The 21,849-nt window shown below is 43.9% G+C and overlaps 1 protein-coding gene across 1 annotated transcript in view; it reads left to right on the forward strand.

Annotated features, from left to right (window-relative positions):
* The first annotated feature begins 12,414 nt into the window (after nucleotides 1-12,414).
* Nucleotides 12,415-21,849, forward strand: part of Mab21l3 (mab-21 like 3) — a 24,352-nt gene continuing 14,917 nt past the window's right edge. The window contains exons 1-2 of the mRNA XM_008834024.2: nucleotides 12,415-12,430; nucleotides 14,142-14,387. Of these exons, the coding sequence (XP_008832246.1) occupies nucleotides 14,142-14,387 (246 nt within the window). The 5' untranslated portion in view covers nucleotides 12,415-12,430. The remainder of the gene's footprint in view (nucleotides 12,431-14,141; nucleotides 14,388-21,849) is intronic.

Below are 21,849 nucleotides of genomic sequence, written 5' to 3' on the forward strand. Positions count from 1 at the left end.
GGCCTTCCTGACCTGAGATTGGTACAGAGTGTTATATGAAGACTGGAAGTCTCCTGCGGTTCTATAGATGGGCTCGTTTCTGTCTCTACTCCATTTACCTATGACCCCAGGAAGTTTAGCTACCAAGATAGAGATTTGTACAAGAGAAAGGTCTTTTTGATACAGGGTCTCCCTGTAGCCACAGCTGACTTGGAACTTACTATGTAGTCTAGGCTGGCCTTGATGTCACAGAGATCCACCTGCCTCTGCCTCCTGAGTGCGGGGACTAAAGATGTGAGCCACCATGTCTGGCTCTAAATTTTAGGTTTTTTAATGATAAGTTTAGGAACTAAAACCAATCGGAAAACAGCTATTTTAATTAATACCTGCCAGTAGATACTGTGTTCTGGTTATCATTTTATGAGTAGTTTAATAATAATGACTAGCTGGTGTTTGGGTACCAAGCATCATTTATTTCCTTTCTCTCTTCCTGACATTGTTCTTTGTCTAGAGGGACTGAGCTTGGTCACTTTTATTGAAAGGTACCTGCCCGAAGGTCAAATCTTATTTCCTTAGCCTCGATGGTAGATTCTAAGCTTTCATAAACCTGTGCTGAAAAGCCACATTTTCCTTGGCACTTAATTTCCTCAATCATGTTTCAACAACAAACATTGTGGTCTCTGAGTGGTGATGGTGGGATCTGAGCATTCCTTCTGGGGATGCCTCAACATTCACTTGAAGAGATTTTTATCTATCTCAGGAAGGGCACAGCACTGTTCCAATGTCACCTTTGTGCCCCTCTTGGTTTCCTGAAATCGCGAGGGAAAGTTTAGAAGACAGCTTTCATTTTAGTACATTTTTAATTTGGATTAAATTCTAGTTCTGGAGATCCAAGAGCATATTATTCTCTGATCTTGGCCCTGTCCTTTGAGGAGCCTCTGTGGCCAATAGCATCATGTCAATCACAAGGTGGGACACAAAGTCACAGTGTACGGAGGAGCCAGGCCTGCTCTTTCCTAATAACCCACTCAGGAGACCCAACCCAGGATGCCAGGAGGATGGCATGAATCCCATCTGAGGATAGTGCTCCCAGGGACTGCCTCCCAGAAGGCTCCACTTCTTCACCATCCCACGCCATCTCTCAGCATGGCCACACTGGAGGCCACACTTCCAGTGCATGAATGTCTGAGCACTAGCCCCTTCCCTGTACCGTAGCTGATGTCTGCATCGGGAACTCTGCATCATGGGCTTCGGAGTTGTACTTACAGAGTACTTTCTAAGCCTTCTGAAGAAAGATGATAAAGGAGAGGGGTACTTTGGGGGTATGGTGATAATAGCCATCTTCCTGTGATCAAAGAGGGAAGACGAAGCTGTCCTCAAACTCTAGAGGAGGTGAGGAAGGTAGATGAGATGTACGGCACTCTAAGTGGCCTGGAGATGTAGCTCAGTGACGGAATGCTTGCCTTACATGGGTTTGAGTTCCAGGGACAGGGATGGAATAGGAAGTGTTGGGGAGGGGAGAACAGTAAGACACAAGCTCTCCAAAGACACTAGCTAAAAGGTTGAAGTCTGTGTCAGGGGCAATTGATCATTGATTGGTTGGTGACAAGGGTGGAGTCACTAAGATGCCTTTGTCTAGCTCTGGGAAGCACAAGTGAGCTCTTCCACAAAAGAGTGTCATTCTTCCTGGGCTGCCATGGAGTGCCACGGGCTGAGGGGATTAAACGACAGAAGGTAGTCTCACAGTTCTAGAGGTTAGAAGTCCAAGGTCAAGCTGCTGTCAGAGTAGGTTAGTCCTAACATGTATTCTCCTTTGTGCACACACCTGTTAGATGTCTTTTGTCCTCTTCTTACAATGGATGGCACCAGGGCTATTGGATTAAGCACTCCCCTCCCCTTATGACCTCATTAAATATTTGTTCCTGTGTGTGTATGTTTGTTGTGTTGTGAGTGTGCTAAAGGGGTGTGATGTATTTGCATGTGTGTACATGTGTGTACCCATGTATGCACACGAGGAGACCAGAGAAGGACATGGGTATCTTGCTTTATCACTCACTGCTTTATTCCCTTGAGACAAGGTCTCTCAGTGGATCTGGACCTAGGTTAGCATCCAGTAAGCTCCAGTGATCCTCCTGTCTCAGCCCCCAGAGCATTGGGGTTACAGTACACACATGACCACACCTGGCTTTTTACATGGGTTCTAGGGATTTGAACTCAGGTTCTGATGCACGCCCAGTCAGTTTACCCACTGAGCCATCTCTCTAAACTTCTCATTTAATCTTAATCTCCTCTTTAAAGTCTCTACCATGAAATACTGTAATATTCTAAAGTTATTCAGTCAGAAAAATTAAGAAGTTATAATTTTTTTTTTTTTGGTTTTTGTGTTTTGTTTTGTTTTTGTTTTTTGAGACAGGATCTTACTGTGTAGTTGTCTGGATTAGAATTTTTTTAAAGATTTATTTCTATTATTTAGTTATTATTTTATGCGTATGAGTGTAGTGCCTGCACTATATGTACCCATGTCATGAATTGCCTATGGAGGGCAGAAGCGGGTGTAGGATCCCCTGGAACTGGAGTTAGGGATAGGTGTTAGTGGTCATGTGGGTGCTGTGAACTGAACCCCAGTCCTCTACAAGAGCAACCAATGCTCTTAACTGCTGAGTCATCTCTCCAGCCCTATTTTTATTATTTTAAAGTGTGTGTGTGTGTGTGTGTGTGTGTACCTGTAGAGGCCAGAAACATTGGATCCACCAGAACTGAAGTTAGCGGGCAATTATGAGCTGGGAGACATGGGTTCTTCTGGGTGAGGAGCAAGCTCTCTTAACTGCTGAGCCATCTATCCAAACTTAGCTTAGAACTTCTTATGTAGCTCCAACTACCCTCAAACTCCTGTCTCAGTTTTCCAAGTGCTAAGAATAGCACCAGGTGTGCATCACCAGGCCTAACCTGCAAAGTTTTATTGCGGCTCCACAGGCTAGATGCTGGGCCCGCAGAGTTCACAGGTGAGCCAGCCCCACCTGGCCCCTGACCTCTGCTTCCACTTTTGAGGGGAACAAACTTGTCTATTAAGCTACATCATTTCAAACTGTTAGATGCACTATGAAAACCAAGGACAGTAAGGCAGGACTGATTATGTCCCAAAGAATGCATTCTGATATATCCCTAAGGAATTCTAAGGAAAGGCTATGTAGGTTGAGGCCTCAAGGATAAGGCAGAGTTAGCCAGGTGAAGAAGCTAAGGAGCACTACTCAGCGGAGGGCACAGTGCGCACTAAAGCCTCAAGTGAAAAATGGCTTTAAAAATGTCAACGATTGGGTAGCTTTTCTGATTCCGTAGGCAATATATGCATAAGAAGATATTTGTTTTACGTAGAAAAGCATTTAATTTTTAAAGATTTATTTATTTTTATTTTACGTGTTATAAGAGTGTTTTACCTGCATGTATGTAAGTTTACCTGTGTTGTACAAAGCCACAGAGGCCAAAAGAGGGCATCAGATATCCTGGAACTGGAGCTATGGATGGTTGTTAGCTGCCATGTGGGTACTGGGAACTGAGCCTGGTTCCCCTGCAAGGACAGCCAATGCTCTTGACTACCATGAGCCATCTCTCCAAACCCCTCAAAAGTATTTTAAGGTTACTAAAATTATACTTACCGTGAGAACATAGTTTTTTTTGTGTGTGTGTGGTGGATAACTTTCAAGTGTATTTTTCTTTTTTTTTTTAAACTTTTACAAAAACTTTATTGAGAATTTTATACATGCATATAAGGTATTTTGATCAAATCCGTGCCCACTCCCTCCCCTCCAACATTCCCCCCTCTGAAGAGGTAACCCGAAAATCTTTTAAGGATTAGATACAAGCTCCCAAATACTTTTGACATTTTTGGCCTTTGGAACAGAGTATGTTGCTAACAGGCCCAAGGACATTGTGACTTTTAGCCCAGAAACTGGCTACATTTCTTTGGGGGTCGTTTTACCCTAACTGCCTAGCCAATTCCTACCTCCTATTCTTATCACACCTGAATATTCTTAGTGTGTCTGTGGGCACACAGGCCATGATGCACATGTGCAGGTAAGAGGATAATTTGTGGAGTTGGTTCTCTCCTTCCACCTTTACGTTGGTTCCAGAGATGAAACTCAGGTCAACAGATTTGCCCTACAAGGTCCTTTCCCCACTGAGCTATCTCTCTAGTCCACTTTAAGTGTATTTTTCTTTTGTGTTTCTTCCATCCACCTTGGTTCCTTCCTTTGTCTTCCCTACTCCTAAGTCATTTAGACAGCATTTCCTAATAGATATTAACCATGTGTGCATATTTTCATACTTTATCATGTTATCTATAATATTTGAAACATTTATAAACATATAAATTATATAAAAATTTTAAGTGTATGAAAATGACTGGTTAGTCATGGTGATGCATGCCTTTAAAACCAGCACTGGGGAGGCAGAAGTGGTGGATCTTTGTGAGTTAGAGGCCAGTCTGGTCTACATAGTTAGTTTCAGGCCAGCCAAGACTACATAGTGAGACCCTGTCTCAAAGAAAAAAAAAATGACCTTGTGAGGCTGGGGATATAGTTCAATGGTAGAGCAATTGCCTAGTATGTATAAGTCCCTAGCTTGATCTTCAACATTAAAAAAACCAACAACTCAGTACATAAAAAATTGGGCATGTAATATATGACAGTGTAACAAACATGTATATTAATGTTAAATATAGTATATATGTAGATGTGGATGCATACAGATATTGAACATTTTACTTGTCATTGGTTTTACAAAATAGGATTGCATTATAAACCATTCTTGGCATCTCTAACAATTTGCTACAGAAATCCTTTCAAATTAATGGCCAAATATCTAACTCAATAGCCCATACCCTAACAGACTCTGGAATAGTAATTTAATTGGGTTGGGTATTAACCATTGTGCTCTTGGGAGTTTCTCAGATGTACATTCTGTGTACATCCTGTGTTGAGAAATACTAATCCCAATCTTTCTTTTTAAATAGGTACATGATATGGATGGCCACATTTCATTAAACTATTCCACCACTGATGGGCAACCCCTTGGTCCCCACTCTCAAGACACTATAATAATTATTGTGTATGCGCATCCTTACAGTACAGTTTGTGACTGGTTTGTAAAATGGAAACAACAGTACTTATCTCACAGTACTGCAGTGTACATGAAGTGAACCAATAATGAAATATCTAAAATAATATCTGGCATTAGCAGACATTCTTAATATACATATTAGCTATTGTGGATGATAGATTGCATCACTATTACTTGTATCTCATCGTTTAATTCTTTGGGATGAATTTCAGTCCTGTACAGTTTGGAGAATCATCTATGATACCATATTTTTGGTTTTAAATGAGTGAGTTTATTAAGTATATAACAAGTCAAAGTAAAAGAGTAAATAGCAAGAGAAGGGGGAGGATAGAGAGCACGATATCATCAAAGAGGGCACTTCAAACATCTAGCAGAAATCAACCCCTTTAATCAGCCAGCTGCGCAGAGCAGTGTGCCCTCAGGTGAGGCTTCCAAGTGAAAAACCAAATAGCGACAGATGGAGATAACATCATCAAATAGGGGACTCACAACATCTAGCAGAAGCCAACTGGGGAAACTGAGGCAGTCAGCAGCTATTTCCAATTGAGCTTTCTCTCTGTGGCTGAGCTCCCCGTGGCTGGACAAGCTTCTCCTTTCTCTTTCCCACTGCAGGCATTTTTATATCGCGGGATAAACAGAAGTAATCTCTGTTGGAAATAGTCACCTTCTAGCTGTTCTCAAGAGTTTTGCTGTTCCTTCCTTCTTGCCACTGAGGTGCACTGAGAAATAATTGATGAGTGTTCTATTACTGTCTCTGACCTTTATATATTTTTGTTTCTTTTTAATTTATACATTTTCTTCCTCAGCATGACACACCTTAGTAAAGAAAACATACATGAAAATATACACTTCCATTTGAGTTAATAATATTTTCTTACTTTCAAATATTCTTATATTGATTGGATCTGTTGCCTAAGTATGCGTGATTAATGTCAGCAAAACTGCACATTGAAAGAAGCATCAAGAAATGAGGTTTGGGGGGCCTGGAGTTAGTAGCAATGATAGCAGCATTTATACCTTTTAAAAACTATAAATAGCATGTACTCATCGTAGAAAATGTATAAAAATAAGCCTGGTGGTGATACACGTCTGCAAACCCAGCTTGAGAGTCAGAGGCAAGAGGACGAGGAGTTGAAGGTTGACAGTTTCTAAAAGGTAAATAGATAGATAAATAAATAAATAAATACACTGGGGAAATGGCTTGTTGGTAAAGTTCTTGCTGCATAAGCATGAGGAACTGAGTTCAGATCCCCAGCACCCATGTAAAAGCCAAGCACAGCTGTGTGTGTCAATAACTCTAGTGCTGTTGGGTAGGGAGGAGACAGGTTCCCTGGAGCTCATTGGCCAGCCAGCCAAGCTGAATCAATGAACTCTGGGTTCAGCAAGAGGCTTTGTCTGAAAATATAAGGCAGAGAGCAGTTAAAGAAGAGATCTGACACCAACCTCTGGCTTCCACATGCATGAACACATGTGTACTGCACCCACACGTGCTCACCCATACCACATAGCAACACACACACACACATACACACACACACACACACACACACACACACACACACACAAAGGGAAAAATGTTTTAAAAGAACCCATTGCTTAAGATCCCATAATCATTCAACCATCCAAAAATAAATGTTAATATCTGTGTTCTCTCTTTCTCTTTTCTCTTCTCTTCACATTCTTGAAATTTTCCAAAATGCCTATTTACCTACAAGTGGGGGAACGGCTACAGCCAGCATGCCCCTCCTGATCTTTCACTCCTAACGTTCAGTTTACTTTTCTGAATGTGTTCACTCTCTTATTCAAATTTAAATCATTAACATTTTAATAATTAATCATGTTTTAGATTTAATAATCAGCTTATGATAGAAACTGTTTCATTTACACAGAACCTATATTTCCCAGTAAAACAGCAAAGTAAATATCTATTAGGGAACTGGTTAACATTATAATCATTACTCTTAGATAATCTTATTTAAAAATTATATTATGGTAAAATTTACTTTTAAAAAGATTTATTTATGTGTATGAGTGCCTGCATGTATGAATGTGCACCACATGCATGCAATGCCTGCAGAGGCCAGAAGAGGGCATCAGATCCTCTAGAACTGAAGTTCTTGGTTATGAGACGTGACTTGTTGGCTGGGAACTGAACCTGGGTCCCTGCAAGAGTAGCAAGCACTCTTAACCACTGAGCCATCTCTCCATCTCCCTAGAGAGTAGGTTTTCTTACTTGACACGAGTCTTAAAACTTTGTCCAAATCACATTGTATCGATGGTGTATTTATTGTAGTGTTCTATGTATAGACATGGCAGTTTGTTTACACTTCTGGCTTTTGAGGAACATTTGAGGGTGGTGTCAAACTCATGACTATCACAGAAGAATATTCATGCACAGGTTTTGTGTAAATCCAGTTTTCATCTCCTTAGGGTATACACTGGAGTGGGACTGCTGAGGATCAGATAGTAAGCTTATATTTACCTTTGTAAAAAATTACCAAATCACAGGCTAAAGAGATGATGGCTCACTGGTTAATAGTACTGGCTGTTCTTGCAGAAGACCCTGGTTTGAATCCCAGCAGCCACATGGCAACTAATAACCGTATATAACTCCAGTTCCAGGGGATCTGACACCTTCTTCTGTCCTCTGCGTGCACTGCACAACACAGGTGCACTTGCATACATGCACACAATGCACACATACACATAAAATAAAAATAAAGCAAAAAAATTATTTTAAACAAATTAGCCATGCCTTTAATCCCAGCACTCAGGAGGCAGAAACAGGTGGATCGCTGAGAGTTCAAAGCCAGCTTGGTCTATATAACAAGTTCCAGGTCAGCTGGGGCTACAGGAGACCCTGTCTCAAAAAAAAAATAAATAAATAAGCAAATCACTCTCCAGAGTGGTTATTGTATTACACATTCCCATCAGAAGTCTATGGGAGTTCCAGCTGCCCTGGCCAGCATTTGGTATTGGCAGTAGTAGGTATCTGAGTCATTCAAATAAGCTTGCAAGTAATAGTAACATTATTTCTAGTTTGCATTTTCCTAATGGCTAATAATGTTGACTATCCTTTCTGGTGTCTCTCTCATCTGCTGTGTCTCTGCTGGTCTGTTCAAACCCTTTATCCTTTCTTAATGGTCCTTTGCTTTCTTGTTGAATTCAGACTTCTTTTTATATGCTGGAGACAAACACCCTGTTGGAGCCATAGCACTCACATACATGTCTTCTCCCTTCAGTCACATGGTGTCTTTAGCACTTAAATGATTTCTTGAAGTCCTGTTTATGCTTTTGTGGGTTGTTTGTTTGTTGTCAGATCTTGCTTTGTAGCCCAGGCTGGCCTTAACTCTCTATCCTCCTGCCTCAGCGTCCCGAGTGCTTGGCGTGAAGACATGGTCACCGCTCCAAGCCGTGTCTAATGTGATTTCTAAGAACTGTTTGCTTGACCCAAGTCATTGAGGTCTATGATTCATTTTGAATTCATCTTTATGTAAGGACTAATCTTTATAGAAAGTTGACTTCCTTTTCTGCAGTAAAGCAATCAATCTCATATCATGAGTTGAAGATCTTTTTTACAATAGGTTGTGTTTATACATTGTCAGAGATCAAATGACCATATTTATATAAATCTATGACTGTACTTGCTATTTCCATTTATCTCTGTTTATATCTTCTGGTCAGGTCTCTTTTGACTAAGCAAACAGACAAATTTGTCATGCTTCCTGAGCAACTGAGGGTGTGACCAGGAGGGGGCTTTCCTCTGCGTGTCCAGGAGCTAAGAACTACCAATTCCTCCAACTAGCTCTTTCCCGCAAACTCCTGACTCAGATATCCACCCCAGAAACTGAAGTGAGCCATTCAACAGTTACCGGTTAGCTTCATAGCATGGGGGAAAAATGAATAAAATGAGATGTCCACTTCCTGAAAAGGCTTCTTCACTCTCACAGATTCTCCGGTGATGGAAACTTAAAAATAGACTAGCCTCACAGGACTAGGAGCAGCATCCAGGATTCTGGAAAAGTTTTGGGCAAAAATACATTGTTCTTTATTTGAACCAGGCAGAGAGATATGAAAATGGAAACACCTTTTACTATTTGATTTGAAAATAAAGTGTCATCCAAACCAAAACAAGAACTTGGTCACATTGACAACTGTTCTCTGTTAAAAATAAGTCTTTGGGTTGCCTTTTGGCCCTAGTCCACTGAATGAGAAAAACATGCTATTGATTTTGTATACTGGGATGGACACACAGGAGACCCGGGCCCTGTCCCTGCCCAGGCCACACTGGACCACTTCTAATACTTTCTGCTGTGAGGCCTAATCATTTTTGGGGAATGACAAGCCAGAACTCACAGTCTGGCCTCTCCTACTCTTTCCTTCTGGTCTCAGGCCGTGCCTGCGCCCTTGGTGTTAAGAATACATTTGTTCACTTCTTCCAGAAGGGTTCCACTCTTTCTGGATGTGTGGGGATAATCACTGCAGCTAGGAAATACTGTAATGTTCTTAAAATGGCTAGATGCAGACTTGATTTCACAAAGACACGTGGGTTCTTGGTTTTCAGGACCCAAGTGGTGTATTCTCATTACTGGGACGTTTTTCAGCATTCCTGACAGCATTAGGCTGAGAAGGACGGCTTCCTTCAGGTGTGGGCACATCTTATCCTGTGGCTTTGCTCTTTCTGGGTTGAAGTCAGCTTTTTGGGAGTTTTGTTCTGAGGGGGTTAGGTGTGTATGTGTGGGTGTATGATGTATGTGTTCATGTGAATGAGTTCCCTTGTATTTGAGTGTATGGAGGCCAAAGGTCAACCTCGGGTATAGTTCCTTAGGAATGGTACACCTTTTTTTTTTTTTTGAGATAGGATCTCTCATTGACTAGGATCTCCCCAAGTATGGTAAACTAGCTAGCCAACAACTCCCAAAGATCCTCCTGTCTCTACCTCCCCAGTACTGGGATTACAAGTGTGTGCCACTACACCCAGCTTTTTACATGGGTTCTGGGGGATCAAACACAGGTCCTCATGCTTGTACAGCAAACGCTTTACCAACTGAGCTGTCTCTCCAGTCCTGGGTATATGCTCCTGAAACCACCCTAGGTCCAGCCTCTTTCCATTGCTACACTGCCCTGATTTAGTTTATATTTTACCTTGCCCACAGAAGCATGGGATCTCTTGCCTGAAACTATACAAAAGATCAAGTTCAAATTACCTCAGTGTGAGAGGAGAGGAGACAACCTTTTGGTGGGGCTGTGAGGAATGACCTGTTGCAAGGTCTTTTCCCTTAGCAAGCAAGGAAAGTGACCCCCACATTTTACACGAAGGGTCTTTGTCTTCCTTGGATAAAGGAGATCATGAAGATAAATGTTTGCTAAGAACCTATCTTGTGCCACATTCTCTGATAAACTCTTTTATGCCAGGCCTCTTGTGAAAGAAGATGGTAACTGAAGTGATCACAGGTACATGTATGTAATTTAACTTATACTTTATGAAGGAAGTTTATGCATCTTAAAATATGTATTATAGATGGATGGACACATGGATAAATGGAAACACAGACTTTCCCATTTGTCTGCCCAAACTGGGATCATTTATTTTGTTTGGAGGTGTTTTGCTTTGTTTTTTCTGTTTGTTTTTAATTTAAATTTTTTATTTTTGCATTTATTTTTATTTTGTATGTATTCATGTTTTGCCTGCATGTGTGTAAGTATACCTGTGGGTGCAATGCCCGAGGAGGCCAGAGGAAGGCATCGGATCCACTAGAACTGGGGTTATAGATAGTTGTGAACTGCCATGTGGGTGCTGGGAACTGAACCTGTGTCCTCTGCAAGAGCAGCCAGTGCTCTTAACCACGGAGCCACCTCTCCAGTCTCTGTTTCTGAGACAGAGTCTCACTATGTAGCCCTGGCGGGCCTGAAACTTGCAATATAGACCAGGCTGGCATTAAACACAGAGCTCTGCCTGCCGCTGCCTCCCAATTACTGATATTGAAGGTGTATACCACAATGCCCAGCTATTTTGGATTTCTGAGACAGGATCTTACATGTAGCCCAAGGTGGCCTCAAACTCAAAGCAATTCTCCTGCCTTAGCCTCCCAAGCACTAAGATTATAGATATGAGCCACCATGCCTGCCTAAATATCATTTTCTATACTATTTTTATAGTACAGTGTCATTAATTTTAATGAAATCAAATAAATATTCAGTAGCATTATGGAGGCCCAACCTAGTGTCAGACACTGAGGCTTCACTAGACAGAGCAACAGTCCTGGTCTGTTTCAGATTGCTCAGCATTGACTGTTTTTTATCCTTATCTTGTCTTCTGAGATGCTGGATTTGAGTCTATCCTAGATTAAAGGAGATCTTTGAAGGAGTAAGTCCAAGTTTGTAACCCTGACATACTTTAACAAATTTACACATTTAAGATCAATTTGTATCAAGGCAATCTTTCTCCTTGACATGAAAATTCCTGCCACTAAATAAATCAATAGAAACATTTCTGTTGGGACCTGGGGGAGCAGGATTGTCCCAAGATTCCTCAAGTTGAATGTCAGGTCCAGTGTAAGACTGTGAATACCTTGGGCTGGAGAGATGGCTCAGTCAGTAAAATGCTTGCCTTGAAAGCATGAGAATCTGAGTTTGAATCCCTAGAATCCATGCAAAAAGCTGGGCACAGTGACCTATGTCTGTAACCCAGTGATGGTGAGATGGGAGATGGAAACAAACAGATTCCTGGAAGCTTGTGGGCCAGCTCTGGTCTGTAAGCCTAAGTACCAAAACAAAGGAAGAGTCTGTCTCAAAGGTACAAGATGCCGTAAATAAAATATTTTATCAAACTGACTTAAAAATATGAATCCTTGGTCCTCATAATCTTATTATATACAGCACGCATGTGGAGGTCAGAGGACAACTTTTTAGTATCAGTTCTCACTTTCTACCATGTGGGTTCCCAGGATCAATCCTGGGTGGTTAGGGTGGGCAGCAGATAACTTTACCTGTTGAATCATCTCTCTGGCCCTGTCCTAACAGTCTACACTGAGCTGAAGCTGGCTTCCATGTCATACTTGCCTTGGGTGTGAGTCATAACAATGAGGGCATTTATTTCCTGAGGAAAGAGGAGAGCCTGAATTAAATGGGTCCCTCTCGGTGGCCTAGCATGCTGCCTCAGGCATACTCATTACTCAACTGAGTTTTGCTGACCTGTTGTCCAATTAAGCAGAGATCTGTATCTTCCAGGGGAATTGGTCTCCACCAGCCTGTCTGAACAGAGCTGCCAGAGCCTGTCTGTGGACTGCCCCAAAGGTACCATGGAACCTTTGTCCATGAGGAATGGAATCATGCAGTGAGTATGTACATATGACAGGATGATCTTCTGCATGTGTGACCAGTTGAAATGAGACTCAGGCAGCTGCTCTGGGCCTATGATGCTTTGATCTTCTCCCAGGCTCCCCAGGTGGCTCAGCTCTTTGCTTTCCCTTCTTACATTTGGAAAGTGTCATTTGATACAACATTTTGATCAGCTGCAGTACCTGAGTAACAGAGAGGGTGGACACCAAGCCCCAAAGATCAAGGAAGATTTGGACTTTTGATCCCAAAAGCCCAGGGGAAACTTATTTTATCAGGAAAGTCCCTGGAAAGGGCAGGGACTCTAAGTTAACGATTCCAGTGAAAACAGAAGTCAAGAACAAAAACAAAATCACATGGGGAAGCAGGGATTTTGTGAAGTTGAAAATGACTGCAGAGAAAGACTTCTCAAAGGCAGGTTAAGAGGAAGAGGCTCTTGTTTCGTGAAAAACAGACAAGGTAGCTTGGCATGATGACCAGGGTAATCAATAGAACCCAAAAGGTAGAAGAGTCTGGAATATTTGAGAGCATATGACATAAAAAGAAGGGGATTCTGGTTACATAGAAAAGCAAGTTGAAAATCAAGACAGTTTTGAGGGGATTCTGGAGGGTCGCTGCGGAGGGAGGAGTTTTTCAGAATTCCTGTCAGGCTGTGGACTGCTAGCCTATGCCTGGAGAAAGCCACCCAGGCCTGGGAAGGAGGTGGGTGTGGCTCTGATGCGGCTCTCACCTGGCACTGTCGGGGAGGATATGCAAATGCGGGGCCACGGGAGAGAGTAGAAAGGCTTGGGTGGCTGTGGTCATTGGAGGAACGTCATTGGAGGAACGCCGAGGAGGTTGGTTTGGGCTGCTTGCCTGGAAGCTTTGTTCAGATGTGAGCCAGGCTCCAAGCTCTGCTGTCATTTCTTCAGACCGTCTGATAGCAAACTGTGATATTTACCAACTGGGCTGGTGTGGTTTCTTTTCATTCTCTCTCTCTCTCTCTCTCTCTCTCTCTCTCTCTCTCTCTCCCCAGCCTGTCAAACTGGGAACTTACTATTTCAACTAACATGAAAACATGAATTTTACTGGCAAAACCAGATGTGTCCTGGACTCTCAAGGGGCCCGATTTTAATGCCATCCTTTAAGTGGGAAGAAAGAAATTATATTCTAAGGTCAGCAGGTGAGCTGCAGAATCCTGTCTTCCATCTCTCTGCGTGTGTGTGTGTGTGTGTGTGTGTGTGTGTGTGTGTGCACGCGCGCCTGTTTGTAAGCCTGCCTCTATGTATACGCGTGTGTGCGCCTATGTGTAAGCTTATCTCTGTATTCTAATGCCTAGTCACTTATGCTGAGCATAATGATCAGTTCCAGGTTCCAGACTGCTTGTTTGCAATTTCCTGTTTGTTTATGGTACAGAAGGTAAATCAATTGCAGGATTTTCTGGATTGGAGGGTAAGGGCTGTTTACTGTCAACAGGATAAGGAGAAGGAGATATAAAGATACTGAGCTCTGGGGTACATCTGGTGGCAGGACAAGAGGACAGAGGGGAGGGCATAAGCCAGCTTAAGGGCTTTCTGTCCCAAGTGGAATTTCTGAGAATTTGAGTTAGGCACAAGCTGGAGAACTGCTCTTTAAGTGAAGCAGCTGTCAGAACTAAGTGGAGTAACGGGCAGGTGGACTTCAATTCATTTTCATCAACTCTCCTTTTTAATCTTGTAATTCCTTAAAAGATGGCAGACGGACACTCACAATCTGTAAAGGAGAATTCAAGCGAACAGAGACGGGGCCAAGTCATTGGTGCAAGCTCGCAATTCCGGAGAAGTTTCATCCAGAGAGTTTCGCTACTGGGAAAGCTGCCCACAAGTTTTGTCCTCCATCGTGGAAAAAACCATAAAGTTGCTGCTCTACTTGGGATTGACCAAGAAGACATGAAATCTCTTCCTGAGGGAGACCTAGAAGATGACCTTCTCAATAAGGTAAGAGCAGGGTGGGCCTCTCCTGTGCACACCCTTTCCATCTCCACTTACTAACACTGATCTGGAAGGGCTTCTAAATATCCTGTGATGCTCCTCAGGTTCCCAGGACCACACTCACAGCATGTTGAGGGGGCTCACACAATTCAGTCTCATCTCTGAGAGTCTAGTGCCCAGGAGCACATTGGGCATAGAATGCAGAACAGACCATGGCTCTATCCATCACTGACACTTATATGGTCAGTTAGCCTGCCTGAGCCTCAGATTTCCTCTCTATAAGATGAATTAAGTCACTGAGAAATGATGAGTTAGGCACAGGCACAGTGACATACACCTGTGATCACAGCACTTGAAAGGTAGAGGCATGAGGATCAGGAGTTTGAGGGTAGCCTGGGCTACATAAGACCCTGCCTTAATAAAAGAAAAAGAGCAAATGAACTTAAGACAAAGATTTTTTAAATTTTATTATTTTATTTATGATTTATTTTTATTTTATATATGAGTGTATTGCCTGCATATAAGTGCACCTGTGTCATGCAGTGCCTGAGGAGGTCAGAAGAGGGCATCAGGTCCCCTGGAACTGGAGTTATGGACAGTCATTAGCTCTCATGTAGTGCTGGGAATTGAACCTGGATCCTCTGCAAGAGCAGCCAGTGCTCTTAGCCACTGAGTCATCTCTTTGGCCCCAAAACAAAGATTTTTAAAAACTATGAAACAAGCCAGGCGTGGTGGTGTAGGCCTTTAATCTGAACACTTGGGAGGCAGAGACAGAGGCAAATCTCTGTGAGAGCGAGGCCAGCCTGGTCTACACAGCAAGTTCTACGCCAGCTGGGGCTACAGGGAAACCTGTCTCAAAAACAACAGTAACAAAACCCCCCAAAACAAGGTGCTAGCTTAAAAGAAAATTCTTTCATTTTAAGTTGACTGAATAGTGGCCCATGCCTTTGATGGCAGCAGTCAGGAGGCAGAGGTAGTTGGATATCTCTGTGAGTTCAAGGCCAACCTGGCCTACACAGTAAATTCCAGGGCTATATAATGGGAGCTTGTCTCAAAAAAAATTTCTTTAGTGTATATTACCTTAATTTTTTCTATGTGCAATCTGCGTACAATGCTGGAATTTGAAGGCTTAAACATGTTTTAATTTAAGCTGTTCTGTTTACACATGAAGTTACTAAGATGTGTTGTTAATGTTTAAACTAAGAGGTTTATGTTGAGAGTCAGGGACCAGTCTCTGGTTTTCCTGCCTTTATAGGTAAACAGAGCAAAGATCGCTATCACATGACCACTAAGAGAGCACAAAGAACCCCCCACCCTGTGTGGGTAAGAATTAAACAAAGTGATTTCCCATTATTTAAGGGGTACTGAAGAGAAGTGGTACTGGCTGGCATCCTCCTAGGGTCCTGGGTTTTCTATAGGATATTTTCCCAGATTTCTTAGCTTGGCATTCAAGTAACTTCACCTGCTCTAGCCTCCTACCCTTTGCCTCTTGGCGGTCTCCAATGTGGAATCCTAAACAGTGCTCCGCATGTGGAATCCAGCCTGGGCCCATGTTTTGTTGAATCTGTAGAGCAGTTTCTAAAATTTTCTTTTCTGGGCATTCCAAAACATTGAGACTTCTGCATAGAAATCTGGGTGTCTATCTCCTGTGGGGATAAAAAGAATCAGAATACCTGACAACCACAAGTCCCAGTTTCTGGCCTGGAAAAAAATGAACTAAGATCAATGTTAGAATGTGAACTGGCCAGTTCTCAGTAGGAGTCAGACACTGCCCTCTTTGCCCCTCTCTCTCATGTCTCTGGGGGTGGCTGAGTCTCCACTTCTGCCCCACCAGAGCTGTTGCCCTAAGAAGATCTCGGCCCCCGCCCCTCCTCCCACTCAGCTCAGAGGCTCTCAAGAGTCCCTGGCACCCCAGCATTAAATGCTTTTGCCCTCCGGGGAACTCCTATCATAATTATAACTGACACTGTTTATTGGACAAACAGTTGTACACCAACTCCTGACACTTTTCCTAGGACTGCTTTGGCTGGTGACTTAAACCTTGTATCATTTTACACTTTCCAAGTTTCTGGAGAGAGAGTAATGTCTTGAACAGCTTCCTTTCCTTCCATAGTCACAGAGCATCTTGCATATGTGCGGTCAGAAATGTCTTCAGAGTTCCCTGACGATAAGGAAAGATTACCAGGGAAGGTGCTGACAAGTTGAGGCACATATAATACTTCATTTAACGTAACCATCAGCCAACCATGAGATGCACATGTGCCCTCCATTCCTACAAAGGAAGAAAGAGGTTCATGGGATGAAAGTTGCACAGATGGTGAAGGTGATGAGGTTCCAGCACAGTCTGGAGGCCGTATTTTCTTTGCCACAGATGCACACTGAATCCCTACTTTATGTCAAACCCTGTGCTGTGGTTTGGGGGAGCTCAAGACCTGAGGTGTGGGCTACTAAATGGGAAAGGGATGGCAGGCCATACCTACACATAAATCCCAAAGATGAGGGAGGAAGTTCTGTGTGAGGTCGGTCAGTCAGGGCTTGTGGAGATCCCTGGAGAGTACTGGAAATAGGAAGGGCATTAGTACTAATGGGAGAAGTGGTCCATGGAAAGAGGAATGGAGATGAAGACTTAGAGGATGTGTGAGGTTTCAATAAATAAAAGAAGGTCTTTCAGGTGGAAGGAACCCCATTTACACCCTCAGCTACCCTCAGTTTTTTCTCAGCTACCCTTTCTTTTGGGAAAGCAGACCAAGGATGAGGTGGCATATACGGCCTTCAGTCTGCAACTTACTAACTGTGGTGCTAGCTACTCCTCGAGCCTCAATTTCCCCATCTGTAAAATGGGAACCATCGTAGTACTGCAGCAAGGGAGGCTTAGGTGCACGTGCTCTTATTAAGTATGTGGTAGGTATCCTGGAAGGACCAAGGAACCTCAGCTCCATAGTACTACTGCTGCTGCATCTGGGATTCACAAACACTGGATGCTCCAGGCATTCCCCTCAGAGAACTAATCTCAGCAGATAGGGATGTGATGAAGGAAGACCCTCCATCTCCTTTGTGTCTAACACTGAATTTAAATCTCTATCCCTTCAAACCAACAGCCCCTGGAAGATGGAGAAGGTGTCTATTTCTTCCGTTTAAGGCAATTCTAGGATTAAAGGCTCAACTTCCTGTTGTCTGGAAGGGAGCTCTCAGGCATTTTTCCCCCATGCCCTTATAGTGGACAAAGCTCATGGCAGACTACCTGTGCTACGTGTGGCCAAGCCCTGAAGAACTTTTCCAGCAGGCTGTATAGTGCCCCTCTGCTTCATTTAAGTGAGGGATGAGTCACTGTAGTGGTAATTATGGGGAACACTCTTGAATTCCCAATAATTTATATTTGAAGCAGTAAATTATTCACAAACTTGAGCTATAAATAGTAGCAAATGACTTCTAAGACAGCAATAGGCCAGAGGCTGTGGTTGGGAAGGAGGGCGGGGAGGGAGCCCAGGACAGGACCCGGATGTGTGCGCAGGCACGTAGACACACCTAGAGAGAAGAAGACCTCTGTAAAGCTATGGCACTGTGGCCTGACCTGCCGGCCCAGATGACCTCAGAGCACCCAGCCTCCGGTGCCTGGTCAGTTTAATACAGTTCGGCTCTTCCTAGGCTCTGTCACACCTACAAACGCAGTCTTTGAAAAGAAGAATGAGCTTTTGTTAGTAGACTTAATCAGCCCAGGGGAGTGAATTATGCTGGGTAGGCTCTGAATTACGCTTTGTCTCAATTTTCCACAATTAGCCTGTCTCCCCCTTAGACTTATTTTCAAGCTTTTCTTTCCCTCAAATAAATTTGGTTATAAGACTGCCTCGAGGTCACAGCTGTTGTCTTGGTGACTTCCTGATGTTTGAGAAACAATAAAGGGATTCTGGGATTGGGCTCAGAGGGTCCTCTACCTGGTACAGGTAGATTTGCCTTTTACCCAAATCACCCTCCATCCTATGCCTCAGGCCTTACTCTTTGCGTTTCCAGATGGAATCCTCTTGTTCTGTCTGTCTGGGTTCTGTCAGGATCCACAAAGGGCAATAACTGAGAGGAGGGGTGGGGTCTAGTTGGGGTTTACAGCTTGGGACTGAGCCTGGGAACCCCAGCACAAAGAATTTTGGGGTTGTAGATTGCTCAGTGATCTGTAGAAGTAAAAAAGCCTGCCGTTGCATGTGTGGACAGAGATGTGGGAGGAGCGAGGCTGAGCGTCATCTACTGAGAACTGCCACCCAGCTCCTGAGGCTCAGGCACTGCAGAGACAGACTTGTCCAAGGCTCTGGTGTATGCTTGCATCACTGTCTGGCCCCTGCTGGGTTAACCTGGTATGCTCCTGGGATGCAAGAACAGTTGGTCACACCCACATAAGTGGTGGCTTTGGACTCTGTTATTTCACGATCCCTGACCCCAAATTGAGGGCCTTCTCTAGGTTCAGGAAGAGGATAAACAGCAGGTATTATGCCCAGTGCTTCTGTCCTTGAGGGTGTGGTGAAGAGTGCTAGAAAAAGGAGTTGGGGAGCATTTGGTCTAGTTCCACTTCTAATTGTGGGTGTGACATTGAGAGCCTGTTGTGCTGGGGCTGTGTTCAGTGACACCAGGTAAGACTGTCTGGTTCTAAATCCTAAATCTAAAGTGCTGCAGAAGTGATAGAGGGTTTGTAGTCTCAGCTTCCAGACAGCACTCCCTTATTCTGACTTTCATCTTTGCAACTCTAAGCACATTGGGGTGATGAACTAAGCACCCTGGATAATGAGAGATTACAGGTGCCATCCAGAATGTGTGCTCTCTTGCTCTGCCCCATAAAAGTCCACCATCAATGAAGATACAATTTTAGAAGAATATCACAATGTACAACTGCTTTCCTCCTCTCCCTCCTCCTCCTCTTCCTTCTCCTTCTCCTCCTCCTCCTCCTCCCTCTTCCTCTTGCTGCTCCTTTCCTCCTCCCTCTCCTCCTTTTTCTTCTTCCTCTCTCTCTCTCTCTTTCTCTCTCTCCCTCCCCTCCCCTTCCCTCCCCCCCTCATTTTTATCATCTAAAAAAGGATTTGGAAGTATCAAACAGTAATGAATCTTTCCTTAGTTTATTAACTCATATATATAAATCTCTCTCTCTCTCTCTCTCTCTCTCTCTCTCTCTCTCTTCTCTCTCTCTCTCTCTCTCTCTCTCTCTCTCCCTCTCCCTCTCCCTCTCTCCCTCTCTCTCTGTGTAATTATTGAGTTACTCATATTCAAGTTGTGAAATCACACCAGTACACTTAGAGGATTTGGGACTTTTGGGAGTTAGCTTGGTCCTCCATGCCTTCTGATAGTGCTGTTCTACCTAGCCAGAACATCTCGCATTACTTTTACCTTGTGTTATGCATAATGATCTTGTATCATTTTTTTCCCACAACACCTGATTAGCAATCTAGTCTTTGAACTTGTTCAGTGCTCTCTGATCCTTCAGCCTGGCTTTCTTCATTCCCTCTTTAGGCTGGAAAATGCAACTCATTACTGAAACCCCACCTTGCTTCCATTCCTCCACTCTTGCACAGCACACCCCAAATTCAGCACCTCAGCTAGACCTGGAGGGCTGCAAGGACTAGACCTGCGGACTCTCTCACAAATGAACCTGTTCCTTTCCCTAGGGGGCCCCACTGTGGCCCAGCCTCCCTACTGCCTGGCCATCTTTATACCTGTGCCTGAGCTCTTCCACATCCTTTAGGAAGCTTAGGAAGCTGGTCTACGGTCTGTTACCCGAAGTCCCCTACCTACCACCTCTCCAACTTCCTGTGTGCATTGTTGCCTTGTCTCCTAGCCTATAAAGCAAATAGATTCCAGGCAGGAAATCTCTCCAATTCCTGCCATCCCCTTCTTTTCCCTGTATCTCACCCTTTTCTTTTTGAGGAAGCGTGGTAGTGAACTCATCCAGATTTGCATGACTTCTTCCTCCTGGGAAATCCCTCCTCAGTGGCTTTGCTCTTTGCGGCCTCTTCCTCCTCCACTAACACTTTCCTTGGCCTCTATACATACGTGTCCAAGCCTGTGTGTTGTTTTGAAAGAACCGGTTACAGCCCCTGCTGCTTTATTTTGATCTGTTTGCTTCCATGGTCAAACTTCTCAAGGGGTTGAGAATCTCGGTCCTCATGTGCTCTTCATCCTGTTCAGACTGGGAAACACTAAAGACATCTGTGGGGCACTTGTGAAATTCATCTTCCTTTATTTGCAAAACATGCCCCCAACCTTTCTACCCTCCTCCAAGGCAGCCTCTGCTTCAGCGGTATCTCAGGGACCATCGTAAACCTCCCTCAGGATCTTCCAGCCCGTATACAAGCCATTTTCTCTTTCTGGAACATCTTTGATGACTTTTTCTTCCTACTTTCTCTCTCTCTCTCTCTCTCTCTCTCTCTCTCTCTCTCTCTCTCTCTCTCGCCTCATTGAAACAGGGTCTCATGTATCCCAGAACTCACTGAGTAGCCAAGGATGACCTTGAAAGCCTGATCTTTCTTGCTTCTGTCTTCAAAGTGCTGGGATTGTATGTGTGCACCACCATGCCTGCTTTATGTGGTGCTGGGGACAGAGCCTAGGACGTTGTACATGCCAAGCAGGCACTCTACCAACTGAGCTACATGTCTAGCCCCCTAGCTAACTCCTTCTAATCTTGCCTTCTGCTTCCAGGAAGCACCCTCAGCCTCCAAACAAAACAACTCTCCCTTGGGTATCCATAGCATGCTACACGTGCCTTTCCTCAGCATCAGACAGTGACCATTCTAATCCCTCTTGCTTTGTTAGTCCATCTGTAAATCTCTTGACCTGTAGCCTACAGCCCAGGAGAAGTGGAAGTTCAGTAAAACCTGGTCAGATGGAGTTGAATTGCAGCACAAAGAGGGAGTCCTATCCTACTGAGGACCTTCAATCACAGGTTTCTAAAAGCATCCTCCTTTATTTTTGGCATTGTGGATGACCTTCCTCTCTGTGCTCATCCCTCATCCATCCACTTGCACAGCCTGGAAGAGGCAGGGCTAGGCATTCAAGTAGGGCACCCTTGGCCCCTTGGCCATGGTGAATATAGTGGGGAGGGCATTTTAAGAATGGAAATGGAGGGGGGTTGGCTGCTGGTGGTAACAGGAAGGTGTCAAAGCCTAGTACTGACATGGCTGTCATATTCTGTCGACCTTCCCTCAGCCCAAACTCCGCTGCTACCCGGGAGACCATTGTGTACCAGTCCCCACCGCCCGGGAGCCTCCCCTTGGCCCGAACTCTGCTGCTGCCAGGAGACTGTTGCATACCGGTCCCCACTGCAGAAGGCTGGGGCAAGTAGAGAGATTGATGGGGCAAGAGGGCCCTCAGGTGGCAGCGAGTGTATGACGGGAGAAAATACCCAGGAGACTGTGTCAGCAGACAGTTCATTTTAATATGGCGAAGAACTTTTTATAGGGAAATTTCGTGGATAAAGAGGCGGGGGTGGGGTTTT

Source organism: Nannospalax galili, unplaced genomic scaffold (genome assembly GCF_000622305.1).
Source record: "Nannospalax galili isolate Female #2095 unplaced genomic scaffold, S.galili_v1.0 scaffold475, whole genome shotgun sequence".
NCBI classification, from domain to species: Eukaryota; Metazoa; Chordata; class Mammalia; order Rodentia; family Spalacidae; genus Nannospalax; species Nannospalax galili.